Here is a 23,903-nt window from a genome sequence, read left to right as displayed (position 1 = left end):
ATAGGTAAGACCAATAATAAACAATGGTTTTCCTCTTGTTCCTTTTAAAATATTTGCAGCACATCTGCACTTTAATATACAGTTATTCCTACTAGACATCTTGAAGTGATTGAATGCAACAGAAAGGTCAATGTATGTTTAGAGATCGCTGTGTGAGACTATTTTATACTTTCCCAATATTGCTGTGAATCCCAGCCTCCCTCTTTCTATCCCTCTCGCTCCATGCTGCAGGGCACATTTGGCTGGGTTGACAAGCCAGTGAAAGGTGTTAATCCTGTCTAATAGAAGCATAATCCTTGGGGCTGTGTCTTTATATCATACTATTGAGCTAACCCCTTGTCACAGGATATTGTTCATCTACTTAATAGCAAAGTTCTTTACGGAAATTTTAGATAAAATTAATATGGGCAATCCAAATTGTCCTTTTCAATTTCACAAGGTAAAAACAAACAAATAAGCCACAATGTTTAGTCAACAGAGATTTTCTGAGAGATTACAATCAATTAAGAGGAGAGCTGTGTGATTTTTTCTTTCCTTTTTTTTTTTTTTTACCCCCTCAGTGAATAGTAAATGTCATTTTACCTGTCCAAAAATATTCACAGATCTGGGTCAGCTTCTTCAAATAACCTTTGGCTGGAAATAATTTTCAGGTTAGATGTGCCCAGAAATATAGTGACAAAAATGATGTAATTTATTTTTCTCTTAAGCTGTAGTGTTTAGAACATGGACCCAAAATGCAGCTACACTTTGCTCTTTCATCTGACTGTGCTCAGGCCTCTTCCACTGCTGTATCCACATTCTTTTTTTTTTTTTTTTTGGGGGGGGGGGAGCTGATTAATAAATAAGTGTGGGAAAACAGGGAAATGAAAGAGCAAGGAGCTTTTATTTTCAGTTGTGCTCTAGGGGATGCTGATTTTCTTCTCAAATGGAGACTTTAAGGCAAAGTATTTTCACATGGTCTACAGTAGCTTTTCTTTGTCATTTTTTCTTCCCTCTCCAAACTATTTTTAGTTTAAAAATGGCTGTGTGTAAGAGATAAAGGAGCTAATATGAATAGTAACCCTGTGATTTATGAACAGGGACAGAATAAGATGGGGTCCTTCCTGGATGGAAAGAGCCAGGGGAGGTATGTGTGTGCTCCACGTAGCTGGTACAGATTTGATGAACTTCTTCCTTCAGATCACACTGTGAAGCCTGAATGCCACCTCGCCACCCTGTGCAGCATCAGGAGCGTGATGCTGTTACTGACGAGTCCTGCAGAGGACTAGCTGCTGCAAGGAAAGGAGAGTGTAAGGAGACAGAGCAGCAAACAGCAGCTTAGTGGCTGTGGGCAGAACATGTACGGGGCCATACCAGCACTCAGAAACTTGCCAGCAGCTGAAATCGTTACTCAGGTCTCAGCTCGAACAGGTCTTTGGTTTTCCAGCTTCCCAGAGGACAGCACTCCTGCAGCGTTACTAATCCTGCTGCTTACATGGGGGGCTGGAGGATGGGCGCAGCAAGACCTGTGTTCCCTGCAGTTACGGCTGTTTGGGAAGTTTTGCTCCTCTTACCATCACCCAGAGATTTCTCCTTAGTTTCTCTGGAAGCAGGTTGATGCTGGCATTAAGTGTGTCTGCAGTGCAAAGGCAGACAAAGGCACCAGCTATTAAACCAGTCCTTTTCTCCTTCTCTTTTGGTGCCCATAGGATAGTCTACCTCAGTTACCTCTGAGGCCACTTAATGAAAACTCTTCCCTGATAGGGAAGATTGGAAAGCTGTAATGGTAGAGCCAGGAGCTTGCAAGTCCTTTTGAGGCTTGTGGTGTTCCTGGATTGAGAGCAAAAGGAGGTAGCTGGAGATGCCAGGGGAAGGGGGCACGATGGGTGCTTTAGAAACCTGGGGGGAGATGAAAAGATGGCTCATGTGGCTTGGGGGGAAGAAAGCAATGGAGCAAAGAACTGGTTTGGCTGAAATCATATGGGCATGGGAAATGGATGAATAAATACAGGAGAACCTTAACCAGGTAGTCTCCTATCACTTATGTGTTTTTTCCCTCCAGAGGGGATTTTGAATACTCAGAAATATACTGAGATTATGTTGCATAGTATATACTAGTAAACACTGCTTCGAGAAATCTGACACTCCATTAAGAGTTTCATTTAGTATGGAAGAGTAAAGAACATTTAAAAAGGAGTTGTTCGGGACTTAGCATTGAGTATTGGTGAAGATATGAAAACAAGGTCTTAAATACACTGTAGAGCTGATAAATGTCTGAATTCTGGCTGTTATTAGGGATACACTTAATGGGACTTCTGACTTGTCATCAATGCCAATTTTATGCAGTTTGCCACCATGGGCAGTGCAGTGTCAAACAATTTTGCCTGGTCATGTCTGGCAGGTATTTCTGTGTCGCCTCTTGCAAAAACCTGCTGTGCCACTACCTGCCTTACCATGTCAATTATCCACACACAAAAAGGCTGAAAATTAGAAGGAAGTAAAAGCAATCCGTTCACAGTCTCAATGCACAGCTCAGGTGATGCAGCCTTTCTTATGTGCTGTGGCATAGAGAAAATCTGTACCTGTGTGCATTTAAAAATCAGATTTTCAAACTGGGAGATTGGGAAGAAAAACACGGGGCATGCCTTATTATTCTGTTACTTACTCCCTCCGCAACATATACATTTTTGAAAAAATGTATTCGTAATCGTCAGCAGTCCTTGTTGATTCCTGCTGGCAAAGAACTGTAAAGTCTCGCTAGCTGTGAAAGTATAGTTATAACTATATAAATTGCCACAGTTGACACCACCATAGCCGACTCTATAACTCGTATAGTATTTATGGAAACATCTTTTTTTCTAAGTCCAGAGATAGCAATCTTACCTAGAAGTAACTTGTAGATATATGTGTGCAATTAATGTGAAACTGATGTAGAAGAACTCAATCATATCCATGATCTAGTTAGTATTTGAAGGAGTATTGGTTCTCTTGTTCATTTTTATGCTTCTGGCTGTACAGTCACATTTATTTTTTGTATAGTCACCTCCTAATTTGTTTCTAGCTGGATGTAGCAGTTCATGGTACACTGATATGGGAGGAATTTTTAACACAAACAGGTGACTTGACAGTTGTATTTAAGTCTTAATAACAGAACAAACCACCATCAGTGAGTCAAGGTTTGTCTTCTCTTTTTTTTACAGCGCACAAGCAGCTTTGGAAGCTTTGACCGTTTCAGGCATCACTCAGTATCAAAGACAGATGATTCAGCTGAGGTCTGTATAACACAGTTTTACTTTCTTCAGTTCACTTTTGCAAGACAGTTATACAAAAATGTTGGGAAACTCTTATGTAAATTTTACACTGGAGAACTTTGCTTGCGTACATGGATCTGTCTGGGTCATTGAGCTCTTGCCAAAATGAACAAGAGAATCACACCTGAGCTTTGGTACTTTGAAGGAAAGAATAGAAACGGTTTTTCAAATAGACAGAAGTCTAACTTCAGGTTGATGCATGCCCAAAATGACCAGCATGTGTATGCAACAGACAGATGTGTCATTTTTGTTTTCAAGAACCTGCATAAAACTCCTCAATTCTTGTTTGTATTAAGGACAGTAAACAATAGGAAACATTTTCTAGCATAAAATATATTTTCTTTCTGTCATTCACACATACAGTAGTTGCTGCAAACCTATTTAGGTACACTATTCCCCGGGCAAATGGCTATGACTGACTTTTGTCATCCTAACTGCATTGGTGTCCTTAATATTTTTCTGTAATTCCTATTCCACTACACCAAATTGCATTTTCATTGTGAGTTGTTGCTTACTTTTTTATTTCAAATCAGATATCTGAGTTGGAGACTATAAGTGACATTGGAGATGCAGTACAAACTAAAGCAGCAAATAATGGAGGAAGTTTGGGTAAGAAGATGAGAGCCATTTCCCTTACCATGAAGAAAAAGATGGGTAAAAAGTACATCAAGGCACTTTCTGAGGAGATGGTAAATACAGCTTAAGAATCTCATGTTTGATGATAATACACGTGATATAAAAATGTTATGTCCATTTTTCCTGTTCATGTTTCGACTGTCATCAGTCATGACAATCCATATAGACATGGTAGAGCATACTGAATTAAGACAGCTTTTCGTATGTACACTTTCCTTCATGTACATGCTAATGTACACACACGTGCAGGTATACAATCAAGGCATCACACAGTAAGGGCCCAAGATAGACAGGAGTTTTACATCACTGAATTTTACTTTGTTATCAAGGAGCATTTGTATAAGCATCACCAAAAAAATCTCCTGACTGGGTCCTGCCCATGGCAGGGTGGTTGGATCTATTTAGATGATCTTCAAGGCCCCCCTCCGAACCAAACCATTATATGATTCTATGGTTCTCTGATGTGGACACAAGCAAGTATTGGATGAACCCCATCAGCATTCTGATACTCAACGTGTACAAAATGCTTCCTTAGAAGAATTTATCTTTCATTACAAGAACTATTTCCAAAGTCCGTTTTGTAGAGGTCAGCCAGCATCCTACAGTATGAAAACTCATATGCCTTATCTGCTTTTACCTTATCTAATCTTATTGAACTTATCTTTATTAAACATAAAAAACCTATAATGGTTCACACCCTGCAAACCTTGTTTTCTCAATGTGTTGTGTCAGTGAGTTCCAAATTTTAAAAAATGTAAGGAAAAAGGACTTGTCATACTTAATCATCCTAAAAAATCAAACCAGTCTGCATCCTATCTCACACTTGTCAATATCAAATAAGTAGCGAAAATAAATAAGAAACTTCACAAGTAGAAAATAGTGTTTCACAGGAATCCTTTAGACAGTTTTTGGAGGTCAAAGACAAGGATTCTTATTTCATTAGTTTATGTTGCAATTTTTGCTAAATTTTGAGAGGTTGCAATCCACGATTTTTATATTATAAGAAAGAAAAATCAAAATTTCAACATTTACCTTCTGTACATTTACAGCAGCAATTCATATGACAGAAATGCAGTGAATTATCTGATTGGACACACATGTAGCATAATCTTCATTCCTGCAGAAGATGATGACAATCAATACTGGCCCACTGATTAATCTATAGGTTATGATGCTGACTGGTATAACAAGCACTGTCCTTGTTGAAAACAAAAATAGTCTTTCATTACAATGCTATGCCTTAAACATACCTGTAAGGGCCCTGCTTCATACATGCACTGTCATCTGTGCTTAACTTCATCAACAAACTGATGAATAATTAATATTTCCCCAAATATAACGTAACTTCCTCATTACTGCAGGATGTTTCAGCTGCATCAGAATATCATGCACATTGACAATATGATGAAATCTGCTGAAGAAATTCCTTCCTTTGAAAGCTCATCATTATGTCATTTAGTTACTACATTGTCCCTAACTTACCTGCGATTGAAATATGGATCTTACTGTTTTGAATAGGCTGTGATTCCTGAGGTGTGATTTAATGTTATAAACTCAAGGGGCCAATTTCATACACCATTAGATTTTGTGAGAGAAACATACAACTGTTAATTCTGAAATGCACTGGATTTCGAGATCAACGTGTAGGTCCAGCAATGTGGTGAGCATGGTGCTAGAACACACCGATGCCGTATGTGTGTGCAAGCTGTTTCCAGAACACCCTGTCTCGGGTGCCAGCCTGCCACCAAGCACCCACAATTTTCAGAAGTTCAATGCAAAACACAGCTGTGTCATCTGCCACTACACCATGTGCTTTCAGAATTAAACTTTGTATGTCCTCCTCTGAGACAACCAAAAAACCCACCTTATCTGTCTACCTGCAAATTTCCCATTACAAGCCTGTGTCACTGCTGTGGGATATCGCAGTCTCCTGAGATGGAAAAATCAGTTTAGCTGCTTGAGAAGGAGTGGTATGAAGTGAGTGGGGCAGAGAGGATACAGGGCATTCCTCCAAGATCATAAGGTGCTAGGGGTGTGCTGGGCATCCTTTGTACCGGGTATCAACCTCTAAAATGCTTTCTCTCATAGAGTGGTTCTTAATAAAGTGTAACAATGAGTTAAATTCCAATGATGATTTAAAAAGAAAAGAACAAATATTTATCTAGACTACATCTCTTGGTAATTAACATCTGATTTTTGTGTTAAAGGGTGAAGAAGGAAAAGATGACAGTGATCCTGGTGGTGGAATACACACTGAGAAGGTCTCCCTAAAAGCCAGTGATTCTATGGAAAGTCTCTATAGTCTGAACAGTGGCCAGAGCTCATCTAGTAAGTACAAGATCTCCATAGTTCTTATTCAGTCACTGGATCAATAATGTTATTGTTTAAGTCTGAGGTATCAGAGCTGGTGATCAAAAATATGATGGCACAAAAATGTGCCAGACCTCTTCGGTCTGGCAGACGAAAGTGTAATTTGATTAAATGCGTGGCAGCTAGCACAGATATACCTCTCTCCAGAAATAAACAGTGTTTTCAAGAGTGGAAATACTAACTGAAGTGAAAAATAACGTGGATTATAGGGGATGTTGCTGGTGTATATGTCATAAATGTTTTTTGGGGGTTATCATTGCCACGGTGCTGGCACCCATAGGGTTGCCATCACTGAGTGCAGCCACACAAACATAGTCTCTGGAGGTAGTGGCTGTGACTTCATCCTTTGCCCTGCAGATGTGAGGCAGACAAAGTCTCTCTGAGATGATGGGTGATGGGGACCTGACCTGGCAGCTTCAGGTTATGATGCAGAGAGCCACAGTCTGCTTCTCCACAAACCCACTGAAAACCTTCCCCCAACAGGGTAGTCTCAGTTGGAGGGCAGATAAATCTCTGATGAGGAGTTTGACTCCACCTCTCTATCTGTTGCTCTGCTGTGAACATTTGCTGAGCAGGAGGCCACATCTGTCCATGATGACATTGGTGGGCCATCACTGCAGGCACCACGTGAGCCCTAAGTGGGGACTCAAGCTACTGTTTTGACCATTTGCACTTAGTAGTTAATCTGGCCCTGAGACGAAGCTGTGCACTTAAGCAATCACTTCAAACAAAACCATTTTTATGATCATTTTCTATGATGTGATTTGTGAAAATTGTATATGGGAGTTTACTTCCAATACACTGCTGCTCTTATCTAAAAACATATTTGGATGGGATATTGCAGAGCTTGCTCAAATTTGCTTGAATTACTCTGCTGATATTTTATTGCTCAACTTGGACAAAATGACAGGCAGAAATGTTGATAAGATTAAAATTTCCCTCTGCAATGCAGGTTCCTTTGATGTTTCAGCTAGCACTGTAATGAAATAAAATAACTTCCATAGTACTTGTTTCCATTTCTCTGAATAAACAGGAGAAGTTCAGCAGAATTAATTCCCTAAATTGCACTTTTAGAGTACATTTTATTAATCTGCAGGGGTAATATTTCAAAAAGTCTGTAAGTAAAATATGTAGTCTGTTAGTATCATCACCAGAAAAAGATTATTGTAAGGAAGATGTTAATGAAAGATCTATCTATTTTCTTTGGTCTCTGTAGTATGCTTTTTATTAAATGTATTTTTCCTGGAATGTGTCAAAACCACACGGAGTACACTCTTCCCCTAGTTCTGTGCTTTTGAACACTCTTCTCTTGGTTGCTGTGCAGAATTGCATGTCTGGGCATTTGGTGCAGCAGATCTCTCAACCTGACTCTCTTTAAGGTGGAGTGACCAGCTGCTCAGATGGAACAAGCAACAGGGACAGCCTCCGGTTTGATGATGAGGTCCCTTACAATGGGCCCTTCTGTGGTCGAGCCAAAGTTCACACTGACTTCACACCAAGTCCTTATGACACCGACTCTCTGAAAATCAAGGTAAGACAACCACCAGGATTTCTTCTTCTCCAGTAAGAATGCCAGGGGGGCATTTCTTACATGTGAAGAATATGTCTACTGCATGTCTACTATGTCTGCTACGAATGCATTTTTAACTATTAAGCACATGTAACACTCTAAAAGGAAGACCCATCTGGTTTTGCAGTGCTTTTATAAGGACTTAGTTCACACAGTGCTTCAAAACCAACTGCTGCTAAAGGCTTTTTAAGGCACAGACTCCAGGTAGGTACCTCATCGTGGTATCTACCTGGATACCACAGCTTTCTTCAGAGTAAAATACATGCTGCTTCCCACATACTAGGTCTGGAGTAAGAAAAACTTGAGTCTCACGGGATGCTCTCCGTGAGAGTTGCCTCCCCAGCTTTTTCAGTTACAGCTAGGGTATATCAAAAGACCCATTGTCTTTAATGAAAACAGTTCGCCTTTCCATTCAGCTTTTCTCCAGGCATACCTTTGAACCATGAGTTTTCTCTGCCCTGATAACATGGCAGGGGTGGCCAGGCTGTGTGAGAAAAAGAAGCTCCATAGGTGGGCCAGTTGAACGTTACTAAAAAAGACCAGCCCTTTTCTTCTCCTTCCATGCACAGATAGATTCAATATCATCATACTTCAGACTACTCATGTCTGTAATCTGGACTTCTTTCTTTTCCCTCTTTGTAAACACCTTCATATCCAGATTATACTTACACTTCAGCATCTTTTCTTCTTCTTTGCAGCCTTTTCTTTTTGTCAAAATCCTCATCTGTATCTCATTGAAGTCTCCTTTTCCTCCTCGCTGGCTTAGATTACAGTCATTGTTCTGTCAGTACTTGCAGTCTTCACCACTTGCCCTCCACTTCCACCCATACCTAGGGCACTTCTTTCAAAACAGCTTAACTGATCACAGAACAGCAAATCCCTCCTGGCTCATGTAGGTTCCTTTTTTAGTCACTGGGGCAGTGTATTTTAGACTCATAAACTAATACTTAAGTTTGAAATCCCCTAAATTTATCTCACAAAATTTCAGTACCCTGAATCTGAATTCAAAGTGTGTCTGCAGTTTGGCTTAGAGCCACTGCCTAATCCTGATCTGCATCTGTATCTGAAGTTCCTGAGCCTCCATGAGTATGTAGAATAATGTGTGTGCTTATAGAGCTTTAAACAAATGTTTGTTTAGTTTCCATTTCAAACGTGCTCATAGCTCTGAGCTTCATATTCTAACAAAACCAGGTCACTGGAACACATTCAATCTCATACTTGGGTTTGTACCAAAACTAGGGTGACCGTTTTACTTACAGTTTCTTGACCAGACCAGAAATCGTTCAGAAGTCTTGGAGATATTAACAGGTATTTTAACAGAGTTTGATTTTTAACTTTGTAACAGAATGCCAAAGTGTGCACATGGGGATTTGTTCGATAACTCTTTAAAGACTTTCAACATGTTTATCATTTCTGTGGTATGTGTCCAGAAGAGAGGACTGACTTCTGACATCAGGAGAGCAATTTGTGTAGGGGGTATGACTTACAAAGGAGCCTTTTTACTACAAAAATTACTCAGAGGGACTGTTTTGCTGAGCTGAGACCTTGGTTCCCACATTGTGGCTGTGAACACCTTTACCAAAAAAGCCTTCTTGAAGTAGCTGTGTTGTCACTCTTTTTTGCACTCACATTTGTGAGTGAATGCACAAGTGTGGAGAGCTGAAGCCTTTAGATCTGTCTACTGAGGTGCTTTTCACTATTTTCTCAGTCAATTGTATTAACAATAGTGGGAAAATCTGTCAGTCCTTTGGGGAGGACAGACGGGAAAATATTAAGACAGTTAAATGTTCTTTATTGCCTTTGAGAAATCTGGCCAGTGGTTTTTACTGTAAAATGGGTATGAGAGCACCATTCACATAGCTCAGCTATCAGGTTTTGAAGACCCTTGAGATGCTGGATAATAAGATTACTGTCTAAATAATTTGGCACATATTTGAAAAATAACCTCACAGTGCTCCCTTGCATTTTGCCAAAGCTATGACCACTATCCATGGAAGAAGTTGATTGCTGATGCAATCCTCTCCCTTTTCACCCACCAAGTGGAGCACAAAAAAGGTGAGAGGCTGCTTATGCTCACCTCCCCATCATAAAGATTTGGAGATAAGGACTAACTCAATTTTCTGTAATTATTTTGCTGGGATTTTATAAAAGCAAAGGAGCTAAATCTAGGTAATTTTTAAAAGTTATTTCACACTGACTAGTTAAGATTCTGTGCTGTCTGTGTTGGTTTTGGTCCATAGAGGAAAAGCTACGTATAACAAACCAGATGTGTAAGCATTGGTGTTCTTTTTTTTTGTTGTTCTAGAAAGGAGACATTATAGATATCATCTGTAAAACCCCCATGGGCATATGGACAGGCATGCTGAACAACAAAGTAGGAAACTTCAAGTTCATTTATGTGGATATTATCTTGGAAGAGGAAGCTGCACCCAGAAAGATAAAGCCACACAGAGGAAGCAAAAGGACCAAGCCTAAAACACTGCAAGAGCTCCTGGACTGTGTCCACCTGCAGGTCAGCCAACATGTTTCCCAGCTGTATTTGAAACATTTAATTTCTGTGTGCTCGGGTTTGGATGTCATTTACAGGCAGAAGCAGAAAGGCAGGTTTCAGCAGTTTTGTTGTCAGCAAAGCAAAGCAGCTTTGTGTCTGTCTTTTATCTGATGTGAGTGTCTTACAGAACTGCATTTTACGACATCATTTGGTTAGGCTGAGTCTCCATGCAAAGAGGCACAGTGGGGACTTGTCAAGTCACTGTAACCTGATTGCGATTGTGTGCCTAAGCGTAGGAGGTGTGTGACTGTGGATACCTCAGGGACAGGACTGCAGCCTGGCTCCAGTGCCAACATTTAAAATTTGGGCTTCTAATTTCTCGTGATCTTTAGGGAGCAATAGTCTTTTTGCACTATGCTCATGTTGCACCTCTTCCTCTCTGCAACCCTAGTTCTCAACTGAGTGTCAAAGCATAATTAGGTCATGATTTACAGGTAACATTTTTAATAACGGTTATTGCTTTGGTGCTGATGCAAACACTCCTTTCCCTGGAGTACGCACAGAGTTTCATACTGCATCAACACACAGCTCAAGGGGAGCCATGTGTGACACAGCATGGCTGAGGGCTCCCTCAGCTTCTCACCCTCACTTATATTGAGGGGCTCCCTCTGTGCAAAGGCAGAGCATACCCCACCTCAGAGGCCTTCCTGGACCCAGAGCGGGAGGCACTCATGAGGTGACCCACAGAAGTCCAGACACTCGGCAGATTAAATAATTTCTGCCAGAGCTCTGTCCTGATCCAATTTGCTGCTGGACTCTTAGACAACTCAAACACAGATGCTGGGATGGCCAGGAGGACACCCAAACATATCCTCCTCTGTCCTCTCTTACTCTCCAGCTCTAATTTTATGACAAAGGCAGGTCAACCAGACTGGAGAATGGAGCACATTTCAACCCTGACAAAAAAGTAAAAGAGAAATTGTGCCTATTACTCTACCAAACATAGTGCTTGTTTACATGAGAGGATTTTCTTTTTTCTTTCTGTAGGAATATGCCTCAACCCTCTTGCTAAATGGCTATGAAACTCTAGAGGACTTAAAGGATCTACAGGAGAGTCACCTGATCGAATTAAATATTTCAAACCCAGAAGACAGGGCAAGATTGTTATCAGCAATTGAAAATCTACAGGACTATGACAGTAAGTGCTTAAGCTTTGTAAAGATTCATGTGCAAGTTTTAACTGAAGACATAAATGTAAAGAAATAGTGATTCTCACACTGATGTGTTAAATTATTTTTCTTTTAAATATGAAACCTGGAGTCAGATGGTTTACTTATTTGTTCAGACAGCAAACCGTACGTCTCTTCCTGATATGTATATGATTACTATACTAGTAACACATGAATGATTTAAAATTTATTTATTTACAGGTCCTACACTAGAGATTGGTAGCAACTATTGGTTAAGAACAACACTATTTATGGTTGAGGACCCAACCCCCAGAGAGGTTAAGTGACTTCCCAAAAGTCACAAGGTCTGTGCAAAAGCAGAAAATAAAACTCCCAAACTCTGCACTAGTATCTTAACCAAAACATAGCTTATTTCAAATAGCTACAGTAAATATTTTTCTTTAAATTTTTTTAAACAACATTCTGCAGAAGAACACAGTTTTTCTTTCTCTCACTTTATTCCATACTTAAAGCCTTATCCAAAACAGTTTCTTTTGTAGGAAGTTTGCTTTGTTTTGTTTTGTTTTTTAAATAAACATATACTAAGAGCTGGTTTGCACTCTTCTCAAAACGAATCTGACTCAAGTTTCTGGTCAGCTTCTGAAAGCTGATCGTAGGGTGTGTGACTATGTATGTGTATGGATCACCATTATATTTTCTTCACTTGTTCCTTTTGCTGGGAGTGGAAAAGCTAGGACACAGAACAGAAAATTCTGTTCTCATGATATTTTAATGATATTTCCAGCCTGACTTTTAATTTTAAATAAATTATGTCAAATTCCTAGAAACTACAGATAAGCATGTACTTAATTAGACACTCAGCCAAAACACGTTTTCTTCTTCATTAATATTTGCACATACTTACCCCTATGCTGAGCAGTCATTTCATCAAATGTGCACTTGCATTTGAGAAGCATCTGAAAGAAAAAAAAAGGAAAACTGTAAAAGCAATGTCTTCCTGGCATATTTTAATACCAGTTCTGGTCAGGTGTCTACTTTTATCTCCTCAGTAGGTAGGTAGCTCTCCAATTATCACTCCAGTACATGTACATACATATGCACATATCTGTATGTACATATATACCCTATGTGCTTCAGTACATAAATCTCTTCGGGTTTCTATGCATGTCTTTGGCACCCTCATCCATTCTGCTTTCCCTGCAGATCTTTTCTAATCCCCCTCTTTCTGTCTTTACTGACCTTGGTTTTTACTGTATGTCTGGGCTTTTTCAGGAGCCCATTTTTACATGCGGTCTTTCCTCTTCTTAGTCAGCTTCCAGTGAAAAGTAAGGTCCTTGCAAACATGTTGGAGAGGTATTAAAAGGGTTTTCTTTGCCCACCAGGTTCAGTAGTTCTTTCTGATCTATAGTTTTGTAAGATGACAAGCTAGAACAGGATTCTTGAAGGGCTGCCTTATGTAGATTGAAAGAGTGAGTACAGGAAATAAAGGGTTATATCTTCCAAGAATTGCATTGCAAGGATCTAGCTGGAAATCACCTGAAAAGACATTTATTTCCCTTGTTTGCCCTTAAACTGAATATGGGTATATTTGTGTATACTTCTTGGTAACTAGCCTTTCTGCACCTTTTACTGTGTGTCTTTTTCCATAACAAAATTTAACACACATACACACACAAAAATGCTAGATTGTAATTTTTCAGCTTTGCATCAGTGTGAAAAACAAAACCAAAACATAATGGTTTTTAAGAGACCACACGAGCATCAAACTATTCTGGAGTAGTGAGGATAGGTTTACTATTTATATTTCTCGTGTAACAAAAAGCATAGCAAGCAGCCTTAGACACCTAACCTTTTTAGAAGATGACACTGAGTTTTTCTTTTTCTGAAGGTGTCTAAACACCTAATATTCTATATACACCTGTGCAAGGACCAAATCTAACAAGGCCCTTACATATCCTATACACTGAAAATTAATAAATTTACTTTAATTATCCAAATAGGATTCTTCTTAACTGGCAGCATGGCATCAAGTCAGTTCTCCAGGCAAAACAGTGATGTTATCTGTATGGTAGTCTAATAGTTTAAATTCTTGTAATAGTTCTGGAAATAATATTATTAAATCTTATAAAGTGGCCTATGCTTCAAAACCAGTGATGACACTGTAATCTTAGATCAAGAGAATAAATGAATATTTCCTCTCATCCACATAGACAGGTATAACCAATCTTTCTAGTATTCAAATTACATAGAATAATATTCCCAGAATTTATGAATACTCACAGGGACCAGAACCAAGACATCTTTATATACCACATCTTCTGCAAGCGTTCATTTAAGTCTAGTTATGTTTCATAAGACTCATGTATATTTTAAGATGAGCCATGCATAAATACTTTCCTGGTTTGGGTTACTGTCTTGAATCAGGACTGAATCAAATATTTGCCTTGTCTTGTTGCCAAAGGTTCATAGCATTTGTCATGTGACTGGTAGGGACAGAACAGAATTTAACAACCTGCTCTAAAAAGGAAGATACTAAAGACTAAAATTGATAGAAGCTATCTGTTAAGTCGTTATAACGAAAGACGGGGAGTCAAGATGATCTTGAGGATAAGCTCAGCATGAGTCTGACTTCATCCAAATCATTTGACCTTTTTGTCCTTCTGTCAATCGGATTGGAAAATTAGGTTGAAAGAGCTGGGTGCTACTGTGAAAGTGAATTCTGCATCTGAACTCAACTTTCCTAGGTCAATATTTTTTTTCCTAAATGGGCATTACTCAGTCCAGCATAAATGATTTTTTAATTAAAATTGATTTTCTGCATTGCTTAGAAGTGAGCAGCATAATTACCCACAGCTACAAGGTAATCTGTTTACTGGCCAAGAGTATTCTAGATATAAGTTCAGCACTTTTCCAGGTAAAAGTTCACTCATTTTATAAGCTTTATGTGAAAATATACTAAGGCCATAGACCATATTTGCTGTTCTAAGCCCATCTTTCTCACAGAGTTTGGAAGACTTCCATGTCTTTGCATTACATTTGTGCTTCCATGAAGTACATGTTTGATTAACGGTGGAGCCTCAGGTATGGTCCAGAGCTGAAACGCAAGGGTTTCTGGGTTCTTGTGACTCTGCTATTATTCAGAACAGCCAAGCATACTGGAACATAGCTATATTTATTATATTCTACTACAAATGATGTAAAACAAGATTTACTATTTCTTTAATGTGATATCTGATATTGTGAAATGTTTTTACAGGGCTTTTAATTTCTTTTTCTTTCCTTGGCTTTTTCTTTACATTTATTGTATGTTATACTAAGTGATTTCTTCATGCCTCATATTTGTGACTATATAATTCATGTTGCAGAATAAACAGCTATTGAGTTTTCTAACCAAAAGATGAGCAGCAATAGTTTCCATGTTATACGCTTCTTAAAGCCATCCAAAATGTAGGATTTCTGGCAGTGAGAATTTTTACATCTTACATTTGATTTAGACCTGAATGAATTTGAAAGGAAAAAAATTATCCTTCTTATACCAGGAACTAAAAAGTAAGTTTTATTTAGCAAATGCTACCACATAGTGGTTCTTTAAGCAGATTTTGCTTTCTGGTACTGCAGTATCTTCTTCCTGCATTTCCTGGGAGTCCAGGCCCAAATTTACCATTTTCAAATACTTCAGGTAGCAAGGCTATCCTAGTACTGCAAGGTCTTGTAAGCTCCTCATGATCCTCCTCCCTTCCCAGATCTCTTTTTAGATTTTCTATAAGTTGATCAGACCTATATATTTGGGACAAAATGATTGGTTTCCATGAATTCATGGCTGGGGAGGAAAAAAAAAAAAAAGCCCTTTTTCATAACGTATTTCTTAATAGCTATCCATTCTTCTCCCAGATGGCTTCTAGACAGGAGATGGATGTCTGTGCTTTTGTAGGATGCTATTTTTAAAGTGAAACAGTTGCTGGATGGTTAATGAATAAAGTAATACAAGAAGTTTGGAACTTTTTTCTTGACCGCTTCCCAGACAAATGTTTTTGTGTGTATATAATAGCCTTGATTCTTGTCTCACTTATATGATGTAAGTCAAGAGGTTCATTCCTGATGTCCAATGGGTTACATTAGTCCAAAGCTATTCTGAGTTAAAGAAGAATTAGACTTCACTGGATATGTGCATACAGTTCGTTTTATAGAAAAGAAAAAAAAAAAAAAAGTTGCATATGTGCAATTTGGGGGATAATATTTTGCACTTATCTCCCCAAATCCACTTCCTTATTTTAATTTTCATATTTAAATGCCAGATCATAGTCTAAATCCTACTGCCAGTACCAGATAAGGTTTGTTCCAGGTTTATTGTACTTGGACAGTGAGACAGTAGATAGCTGAGGGCACCAACTTTCATTTCTTGGTTGGATTCCTTACATGAGGACCTTTCATCAAGAGTATGATTTTACACTAGGCAGTCCCTTTAAATACGTGAGATTACACAATATCATGACAAGGTCAAATTGTGCTCAAAGACAATCTTCCCTTCTGTACTGTGGTACAACTCATTGACCTGGACATAATATTTCCAGATTTCACAAGGAAACACATCGTTGCATGACTATTAGTATTTTTCACCTTTTTTTAAGCATATCTGTTTGCTTCCAGATTTTTAGAGAAAAAAGAAGCTTCTCATTTCTGTTTTCACCATAGACTCTCCTCTCACATCAGTTTAGTATCCCTCCTTGAAAAGCTATGCCACTGATTTCAGTGAGTGAAATTTTTTAAGTTGTATGTCTGTAAATATCCACAACAGTTTACTCCTTCGAGTCCCCAGAGTATTGCATGTATGTACAGAACCATTTCAGGTTTCTCTGCTTCTTTTTCAAGAAGTATCCCCATTTAGTGCTTCAAAATGATCCTTTCTGAGTTTGATGCTTTGTGAGTTTTCATTTCATTTTAACACTTAGAGGGTCTAACTGGTACAGACAGTACAGGTTGATACATGGCCTTCATACGTACTTAGGAGGTCTACCTTCAGCCTTGAAGACACACTTTTTTGTATTTAATTATTGTATGGTGCTGCTCAGTACGTCACCACTGCACCTTCCAGGAAGACACACAAGTGACTCATCCTAAAGCATCATGCTCCTACCCCAGTTCTCCTGGACAAAACTCATGAAGGCAAACTCTCAGAGTTATGAACTATGGCTTGCTGCTGGGTGGCCTTCTTTCTTTCCAAGACAAAATCCAATCTTCCTGCCCCTCATCTGGTTTAAACTGACATAACCACACAGTTATGTCAGTGTGACCTCTGTACATTCTTGAGCTGAATTTTCTTAAACCTACGATTAAAGTGCTTTCCTAAACAGGACTTCAAACTCATTTAAAAAAAGCTGTTGAAAGAAAAAAGGCATCTATCCCTGCATGTGTCATGCACATCTATGTCACTGAATAACAAATATTCATTTCAAAGATCTAAATATCAAGGAAGATAAGTATGCATCACACATCTATTACCAAAGCTAAAGGCCTCATATTTTTTTCAGAAGTCTGAATATAATCCCACCTTCTAAAGCAGTATTAAAATATATGTGTCAAAATGATGCATATCTTGGACTCTTCTGGCCATATCATAGACAACAGTGACTGAAAGCTATTTATCTTATATGAAACTGCTTTACTATAGAAATATGAAAGGATATCCATTTGTTGATAAGATAGTTATTTCTGATGATTCTGCAACATCTAACAGCAGCTTAATTTTATCAATTCCTGTTTCCTGTGCATTGTATCTTCTGATGTCTAAAAGATTAAGACAGCAAACTTACCTTTACTAATGTGGAACATGAACATGTACATGTTAGAGGAAGGAATGAAGTAGAACCGAAAGTAAGAGACAAAAGCTAAAATAGAAAAAGGAAAAGGAAAAAAAAAAAAAAAAAAGAAGCATAGTTCCTTTTCTTGTGAAGCAATGTTTAAAGTTGTATGCTACATATATTTATAATACTCAATATCCCCTTCAAGCGGTTTAGTAGCTACTGCATAATATTTAAAGCTGCTTTAAATAGAGGAAAAGAAGAAAGTGCCAAAGTTTGCTTTCAGTCTTTTCATCATAAATAGGGAGGAGGTTCAACTTTTTATGCTCAGAATGAAAAGTAGAAAATATAATAATTTTACTGTCTCAAACACCTGAACATTTTTGGTTTTCAGTTTTTCATGTAAAAAAGTCTTCTAGTGTTATGGGAGGAGACAGAAATTTTACATTCCTGTTTGTTTTCTAAATAGAAATTTCTTATTCTCCTAACTGACCTAAATTCAGATTTTTTTAAAAAATCTCAGTTCCAGGCTTGTCTCTGTCTTTTTCCCTGAAATGTACAAGAGAAAGACATCACTGCAAAAGAATTTAGGATCTGTTTTTCACATAGGAAATACTCAGATTAGCACAACTAGTTACAGGGCACTAATACACTGACTGAAACTGCATTTTCCATTTAATACACTAGATACTTGGTCTTCTTTCCACTGTAAAGCAAAGTGGATGGAGGTTCCTATCTGACCTTGAAAATGTAAACAGGATTAACACTTTTTTAGGTCACTGCTTGCCAGGGCAGCAGATGATGCTAGAGAAGCTGATAAAAGTACCAGCAAGCAGCATTAGGCTGATGAAGGATTACAGAAGAAGGCAGGGGAGCCCTGCCTGCAGCCACACAAGACAATTTCACCCATCCACGGGCTGAGCTCTGTCAGCCCACAGTGACCAAGACATGGGTCATCTTGGTGCTGGTGGAATGGGTGCAGGGAGCTAAGGACACAGTTTAGATAAGGCTTTACTGGGGCATCTGCTGTTATTTGTGCTAAACTACATCTGTTGCTACTAATAGCAGCAGTAACACCTTCACTGGTGTAATGCCTTTTGTAATTCCTTCCTGACTTAAATCAGAAATCAATTGGACCCTACGTGATCAAATATTTTCCCTGCAAAGAGAGATAACATTTGACATGACAAACTATGTTCTGTAAGGTGAGAAGGAGATCAAACAGTTACAGATATCAATTAAATCTGTTGAAAGTTATACTCTTTCACACAAGTGCAATTAACCATTTATTTATTTGGGAACAAGGTGGGACTCCTATTCCTTGGAAAGTATTTGAAGTAATTTTTATTATTATTTTTTAAATACATCAGGTTATGCCTATAACCTCAGGCTTAAAGCAAAAATTATTAAATTGAGACTTTGGATTCTTGTCTTCAAAAATCAGATTAATTTATTAACTTAATTAGGCAATTGAAAGTTAGAAAATATTAAATAGTATTAATCTGTCCAAACAAATCTAGACTTCCCTCAACACCTAAAAATGTTTTTCAGTGTATCAAAATGCTTTGGAAATAAGTTCATTGAAATCTCACACAATTAAGAAAGGTACTGACCCTTCTGCTGTTTGATTTCAATATTTTCAGAGTGAAACATTTCAATTTTTCTTTTTTAATTTATTCTTAGTTATACAACACAGTACTAAAAAAATTAATAATCTAAATTTGACATGTTTCCCATTTTACCAGATCTTATAACTTAGAACAATTGAAACAAATGTCAGTACAAATTTGCCTTGTAGAAATGTTATAATTCTGGGAGCTAAACCAGATTTAGATTTTGGAGAAGGATAAAACCCTTCATGTATTAGGATTTCCATTCTGCCTGGACTTGAACTGAGACAGCTTAAATCTAACTAAAGATTCTATGATAATTAACCATGGAGTAACAAGTCAAGTGAAATAAGGAAACTTTTTTTGCAAAAACAAAAAGGTACTATTTTTCTGAAGGGCTAAAATCTGAGGTAAAACCATCTGTTTCCTGTGAGATTTGTTCCTTATATTTTGTTTGGAAAGCAAGCCACAGTTTGAAGTAAAAATACCATTACAGGAGGTGATAACAAAAAAAATAAAGTAAGAAAGGGAAAGATTTTGTATTTTATAGCTTGTTTTCTCAAGAAATTTACTGTGAGTAAACATCATGTATTTCACAACCAGGAAATATGAACACAAACTTCAACCACAAGATATATTAGATTCATGTTGTACAGGTATATCCTGTCTGCAAGGCACCAGCTTGCTGAGCTTTTTTTGAGAGGTCTGTCGGTATCGTCGCCGAGTGCAAACTTGAGTTTCAATGGATTAGTCATACAGCAGCTAAACAAGGACAAATTATTTTCAAGATAATTTTTTTCTGCTTAAATTTGGAACAGTGTTCAAGACTATACAGCAGGAGTTAGGCATCTTAGCTTTCTCTGAGGTCTGCGCATTTTAGAAAATAACCTTTTGGATATCAAGCTAAGCTTAGGAAGTTTCCATGAGCCACCCACTTCCACTGAAAAGTCCAGTGCTTTAGAAAACCTGATTGCCATATCTTTATGCTGAGCACTTCTAAAGAACAGTGCATTATATATCATTACACAGTACACAGAGTAGGTAAAACGGGTTTTACATTCAAAAGACCCAACATCTATAATGTAGTGTGTTACAAACGAGATGTAGTAGGCTGCATGATTAGTTGCATGAGCAGGGTCTGGAATACATAAATGTGGAAGGGCAAAGCTGCCATCTCTCCTGTGGGCATGATGACCACACATGGTGGACTGTTGCACCTGTGGACAGCCTGAAGGACCTCACTCTAAAGGATGAGGCCAAAGTCTCCAGTATTCATCTCTGAGCAACATAATGCAGGATCAAAGCCAACCTCAACATCAGCTTGGAAGTTGTTATACTCAGGTAATAGTATTTTTAGTTCTTTGATGCTGAGGTTTCTGCTTCTGATATTGATCAAGTCATGTGTACATTACCAGCTCTGTTTCTCCAGCTCTTCAAGATCAATCATGTTACTACCTCAAACTCTTTCCCAGGATACTTATTTTGACAATATTTTTCTTTCTTTTTTCTGTTCTTTCTAGTTGAACAACAGCAGAAAAGTGAAAGTGCTCAGGAGATGCGGAGCTTAAGCCCCCACCACGGCCTTGACAAATCACAGTTAAATGACTGCCCAAGAGATTCTGGCTGTTACATCTCATCAGAAAATTCAGATAATGGTAAAGAAGAAGTAGACCCAGAAAGTCTGTCTGACATGGTGCAGTCAGTAACAATCACTGAACCAAACTGATTCAGTCTTGCTGCTTTCTGTAGATTTTCAGAAAAAACAATCAGATTTGCCAGGATCATGGCACAGAAGCGGAACACAAAATATTCTCAACATCAAAAATCTACTTCTGTGTGCTGTATGATGATCTAGACTGTTTAATATGTGGAGACTTGATAGCTAAATGTTAGCTGATAATAAGAATATCTCATGCTTTTCTTTTCACTGAAAAAGTTTATACATAACTATTTATAAATAATTGTACAGCAAATGCATTTTCTATAATATTAGGGAATTGGTTTAGGTAGTGGCACATAATCTGGACATGTTAATTTCTGGAACTGTTCAAAATGTAAATATTGTACATAATTATTTTAAATATATATGGATTAATCACACTGTCTCTATTTTCAGGTGTGTTTTGCTGATATTTGTATAGAAAGTATTTTCACTGATATATCATCATAATGAAAAGGTGGTTACATTCACATCCTACTTTGAAAAGTACCAAGCTAATTGTCATTAATATTAAAGGTGTTTCATGTCATTCTTCTCTAAAATGAGCTCTAAAGTAGGCTATCATCTCCTACACTTTATCCTGGAGGTACGAAAGAACTGTAGTGTGAATCTGAATCAAGCTCTCTGTGTTCATTATCTTTGAGAGAATGTAGCCATCTGAATGGCTTAAGCACTGGCAATTTCTTTATTGTTATTTTCACACCTGTTCTCATTCTTCCCAAGCACTATATAGAGAATGCAAGATTGGAGAAAAAAAAATCAGTATCAGTGGTATGCTTTTATGATCATTTTTTTGTGAAGGTCTTGTTTTTTGTGCGTGCTGTGAGGTTTGTTAATAGAGTATTTGTTTGTATACAAAACAGAAGCTAATAAGGTTATTGTGCACTATTGTCTTCCATATGAAATTTTACTGTCATTTTCCAATATATTTTGCACTGGCATACACATTTTAACTGCCTGTCTTCTTTTAGAGTACTTCCTTCAACAATAAACAGAATCATGTTTGAGCCCTTTAAAAACTACTTGATTTTTAATGTGGTCATTATATTTCAAAGACTGATCTGTTTTAAAACTAACACAGTAAATGGCAACTCCACTGAGTATTTTTATCATGCATAATAATCTGTGTATCAAATCAACAGAGAAACTTTTTGCTCACTAATTAGTCACACAATTTTCATAATTTAAGGCATTTTAAATTTATGTTAAAAAATTTCCACATATTATTAACAACTTAAAAGAAAATGAGCTTTAGAAGAGATGAAACATGGAAAGTTCCAAGAAGAGTATTTCTGAAGAAGCTATAAACAAATGGAAAGTTTTTCTCCCTTTCTTTTTCTTTTTTCCAATGGAAATGCTTTCTGTAGTTTTCATGACCCCTCAAATGACTACTGTTGTCACACTCCTAAAACACAGATCTGCTTTGAAGGCTATAGTTTAAAAATGGCAATTTTAGAAAATTGCATTAACTAGATTTCAAAGATTTGAAGTAAATAAACTCTGTTTAGAAAAAAAATAAATAGGAATGGGAGCTGTTTCTGGTTTTAACTTACTTTTTACACTGGCAACAATCATCATTATTTAGCAGCAATGACCCTGTATTGCCAGGTATGGTGGGGATGCAGAATCCCTTGACATGATGAAGTATGTGAGAACTTGTATCAAGCAGCTATATTTGTTTCTTAATGCTTTTCTAACCAGTAGTATGTCATGACATGCAGTACTGACTTTATTTAATATGACTTTAATAACTTCTGAAACAATGTATTTGGATTGGCTTCTATTGTCTCCTCATTCTAGAGAAGGACTAAAGTCAGCTTGAATTCCTCTAAGAGGAGCTTATCCTTTTGGCCTTTGTAGCAGAGAAGCTTAATCTTCAGGTTGCTTCTATCTAGACCAAGACTGCTGAACTTATAACCATATGTTGAAGTGAGTTTACATATGGATATGACTGTCAAGAAACAGCTAAGTTATCTGGGCAAGTACTAACAACCACAGAGACCAAAGGTGTATTGCGATATAAATAGTCTGAGAAATGTTTATTTGCATAGATTTGCAAACAAAAATAGGTCTCTCTAACTAATTACAGTGAGATGGGCAAGGCTTTCAACAGAGCAAAATACCCAACAGCTGCTATTATTTTACAGAAATCAAACCCTGCTTAACTTGGGCTGATGGCAAGAGGATAAAGGGGTAAGGTTAAGTAGTTGGTAACCATGGGCATGAACTGCAGTTTAACCACTCCTGTCTCCAATCAGCAAGGCTCTGTCCAAAGGGCTTCTTGTTTAGAGAAATGTGTCAACTGAAAGCTTGTTCAAGACATTTGTAACTTCCTGCAAAGGCAGAGCAGATTAGATCTCAAACTGGCAGGCTTCTGTTCTCTTGAGCTATTCTGAGAAAAGAAATGCGGAAATTTTGTACCACAAAGAAAAAAAAAAAGTGTGTTTCCTACAAGAAGTATGACCAACCTTCTTTCATCTCTCAGTGGTCTCATTAATCACACTGATCATGAATTAAACTGTAATAGCACAAACAGTTCTCCGACCAGCTTTAGTGCTGGGTATTCTGAATAAAAGATAACTCTAGGAACTCTTGGAGAAATTCTGGTGGAGATCTGAGCCACTTTTGAGGAATCTTTAAAATGTCCCAGAGACAGGGAACAGAAGCAAGCAGCAGAGGTTTTGTTCCTCTCTGTCACTTGCTCAATGGTGTCATGTCTCTTTTTATTTTTAACCTTCCTCTACGATTAAGGAGGACTATAAGGTTTGTAAGTCTCTTGTTTGGAGATAACTGAGAGTCCAGTGTTCCTGCAGTTATAAAGCGTACAGAAAGATGCAAAACCAGCCTGTAATAGTAGAGGAGAAGCTAACAAGGCTAGCCCTACTCACCTTTAGCTGGTGAGGACTTCCCCTGACGCAGAGGGCCTCCTTGGTGTAGGTGCAGCAGACTTCCCCCCAGGGCTGTGGCGCTGGGCTGGCTGCTGGCACGTGTGCTGCCACCTGCCCCGGCAGAAAGCCGGGGACTCGAAAAGACTTAGGTGACCCACAGAAAAATTCAGGTGGTGGCAGGGGCCCTTGTCCCCAGGGAAGAACCACCTCTGGTCAAAGTTAATGTTGCTTTTAGCGGCACTGCCTCATGCTTAGCACTGTTTGACTGCCATTAACAGCTAGCATCACGTTAAAGGAGGGCTGCTCTACCATAAAAGAGGGTATCAGAGTGCCAGATCAC

General features: G+C 38.1%; 1 protein-coding gene across 7 annotated transcripts in view; it reads left to right on the top strand.

Moving 5' to 3' along the window:
* Positions 1-21,707, top strand: part of SAMSN1 (SAM domain, SH3 domain and nuclear localization signals 1) — a 97,859-nt gene extending 76,152 nt beyond the window's left edge. For 6 of the 7 annotated variants that reach the window (XM_074901897.1, XM_074901905.1, XM_074901925.1 and 3 more), the window contains 7 exons: positions 3,180-3,251; positions 3,824-3,979; positions 6,134-6,254; positions 7,676-7,827; positions 10,172-10,378; positions 11,405-11,555; positions 20,476-21,706. In XM_074901897.1, the coding sequence (XP_074757998.1) occupies positions 3,180-3,251; positions 3,824-3,979; positions 6,134-6,254; positions 7,676-7,827; positions 10,172-10,378; positions 11,405-11,555; positions 20,476-20,681 (1,065 nt within the window). In that variant the 3' untranslated portion in view covers positions 20,682-21,706. Of the gene's footprint in view, positions 1-3,179; positions 3,252-3,823; positions 3,980-6,133; positions 6,255-7,675; positions 7,828-10,171; positions 10,379-11,404; positions 11,556-20,475 lie in introns of all 7 variants that reach the window. The other variant, XM_074901943.1, reaches the window with a different exon arrangement.
* Positions 21,708-23,903: the final 2,196 nt, after the last annotated feature.

Source organism: Athene noctua, chromosome 1, assembly GCF_965140245.1.
Source record: "Athene noctua chromosome 1, bAthNoc1.hap1.1, whole genome shotgun sequence".
NCBI classification, from domain to species: Eukaryota; Metazoa; Chordata; class Aves; order Strigiformes; family Strigidae; genus Athene; species Athene noctua.
The sequence above is the reverse complement of the archived record's forward strand: the minus strand, read 5'-3'. Positions and strand labels throughout refer to the sequence as shown.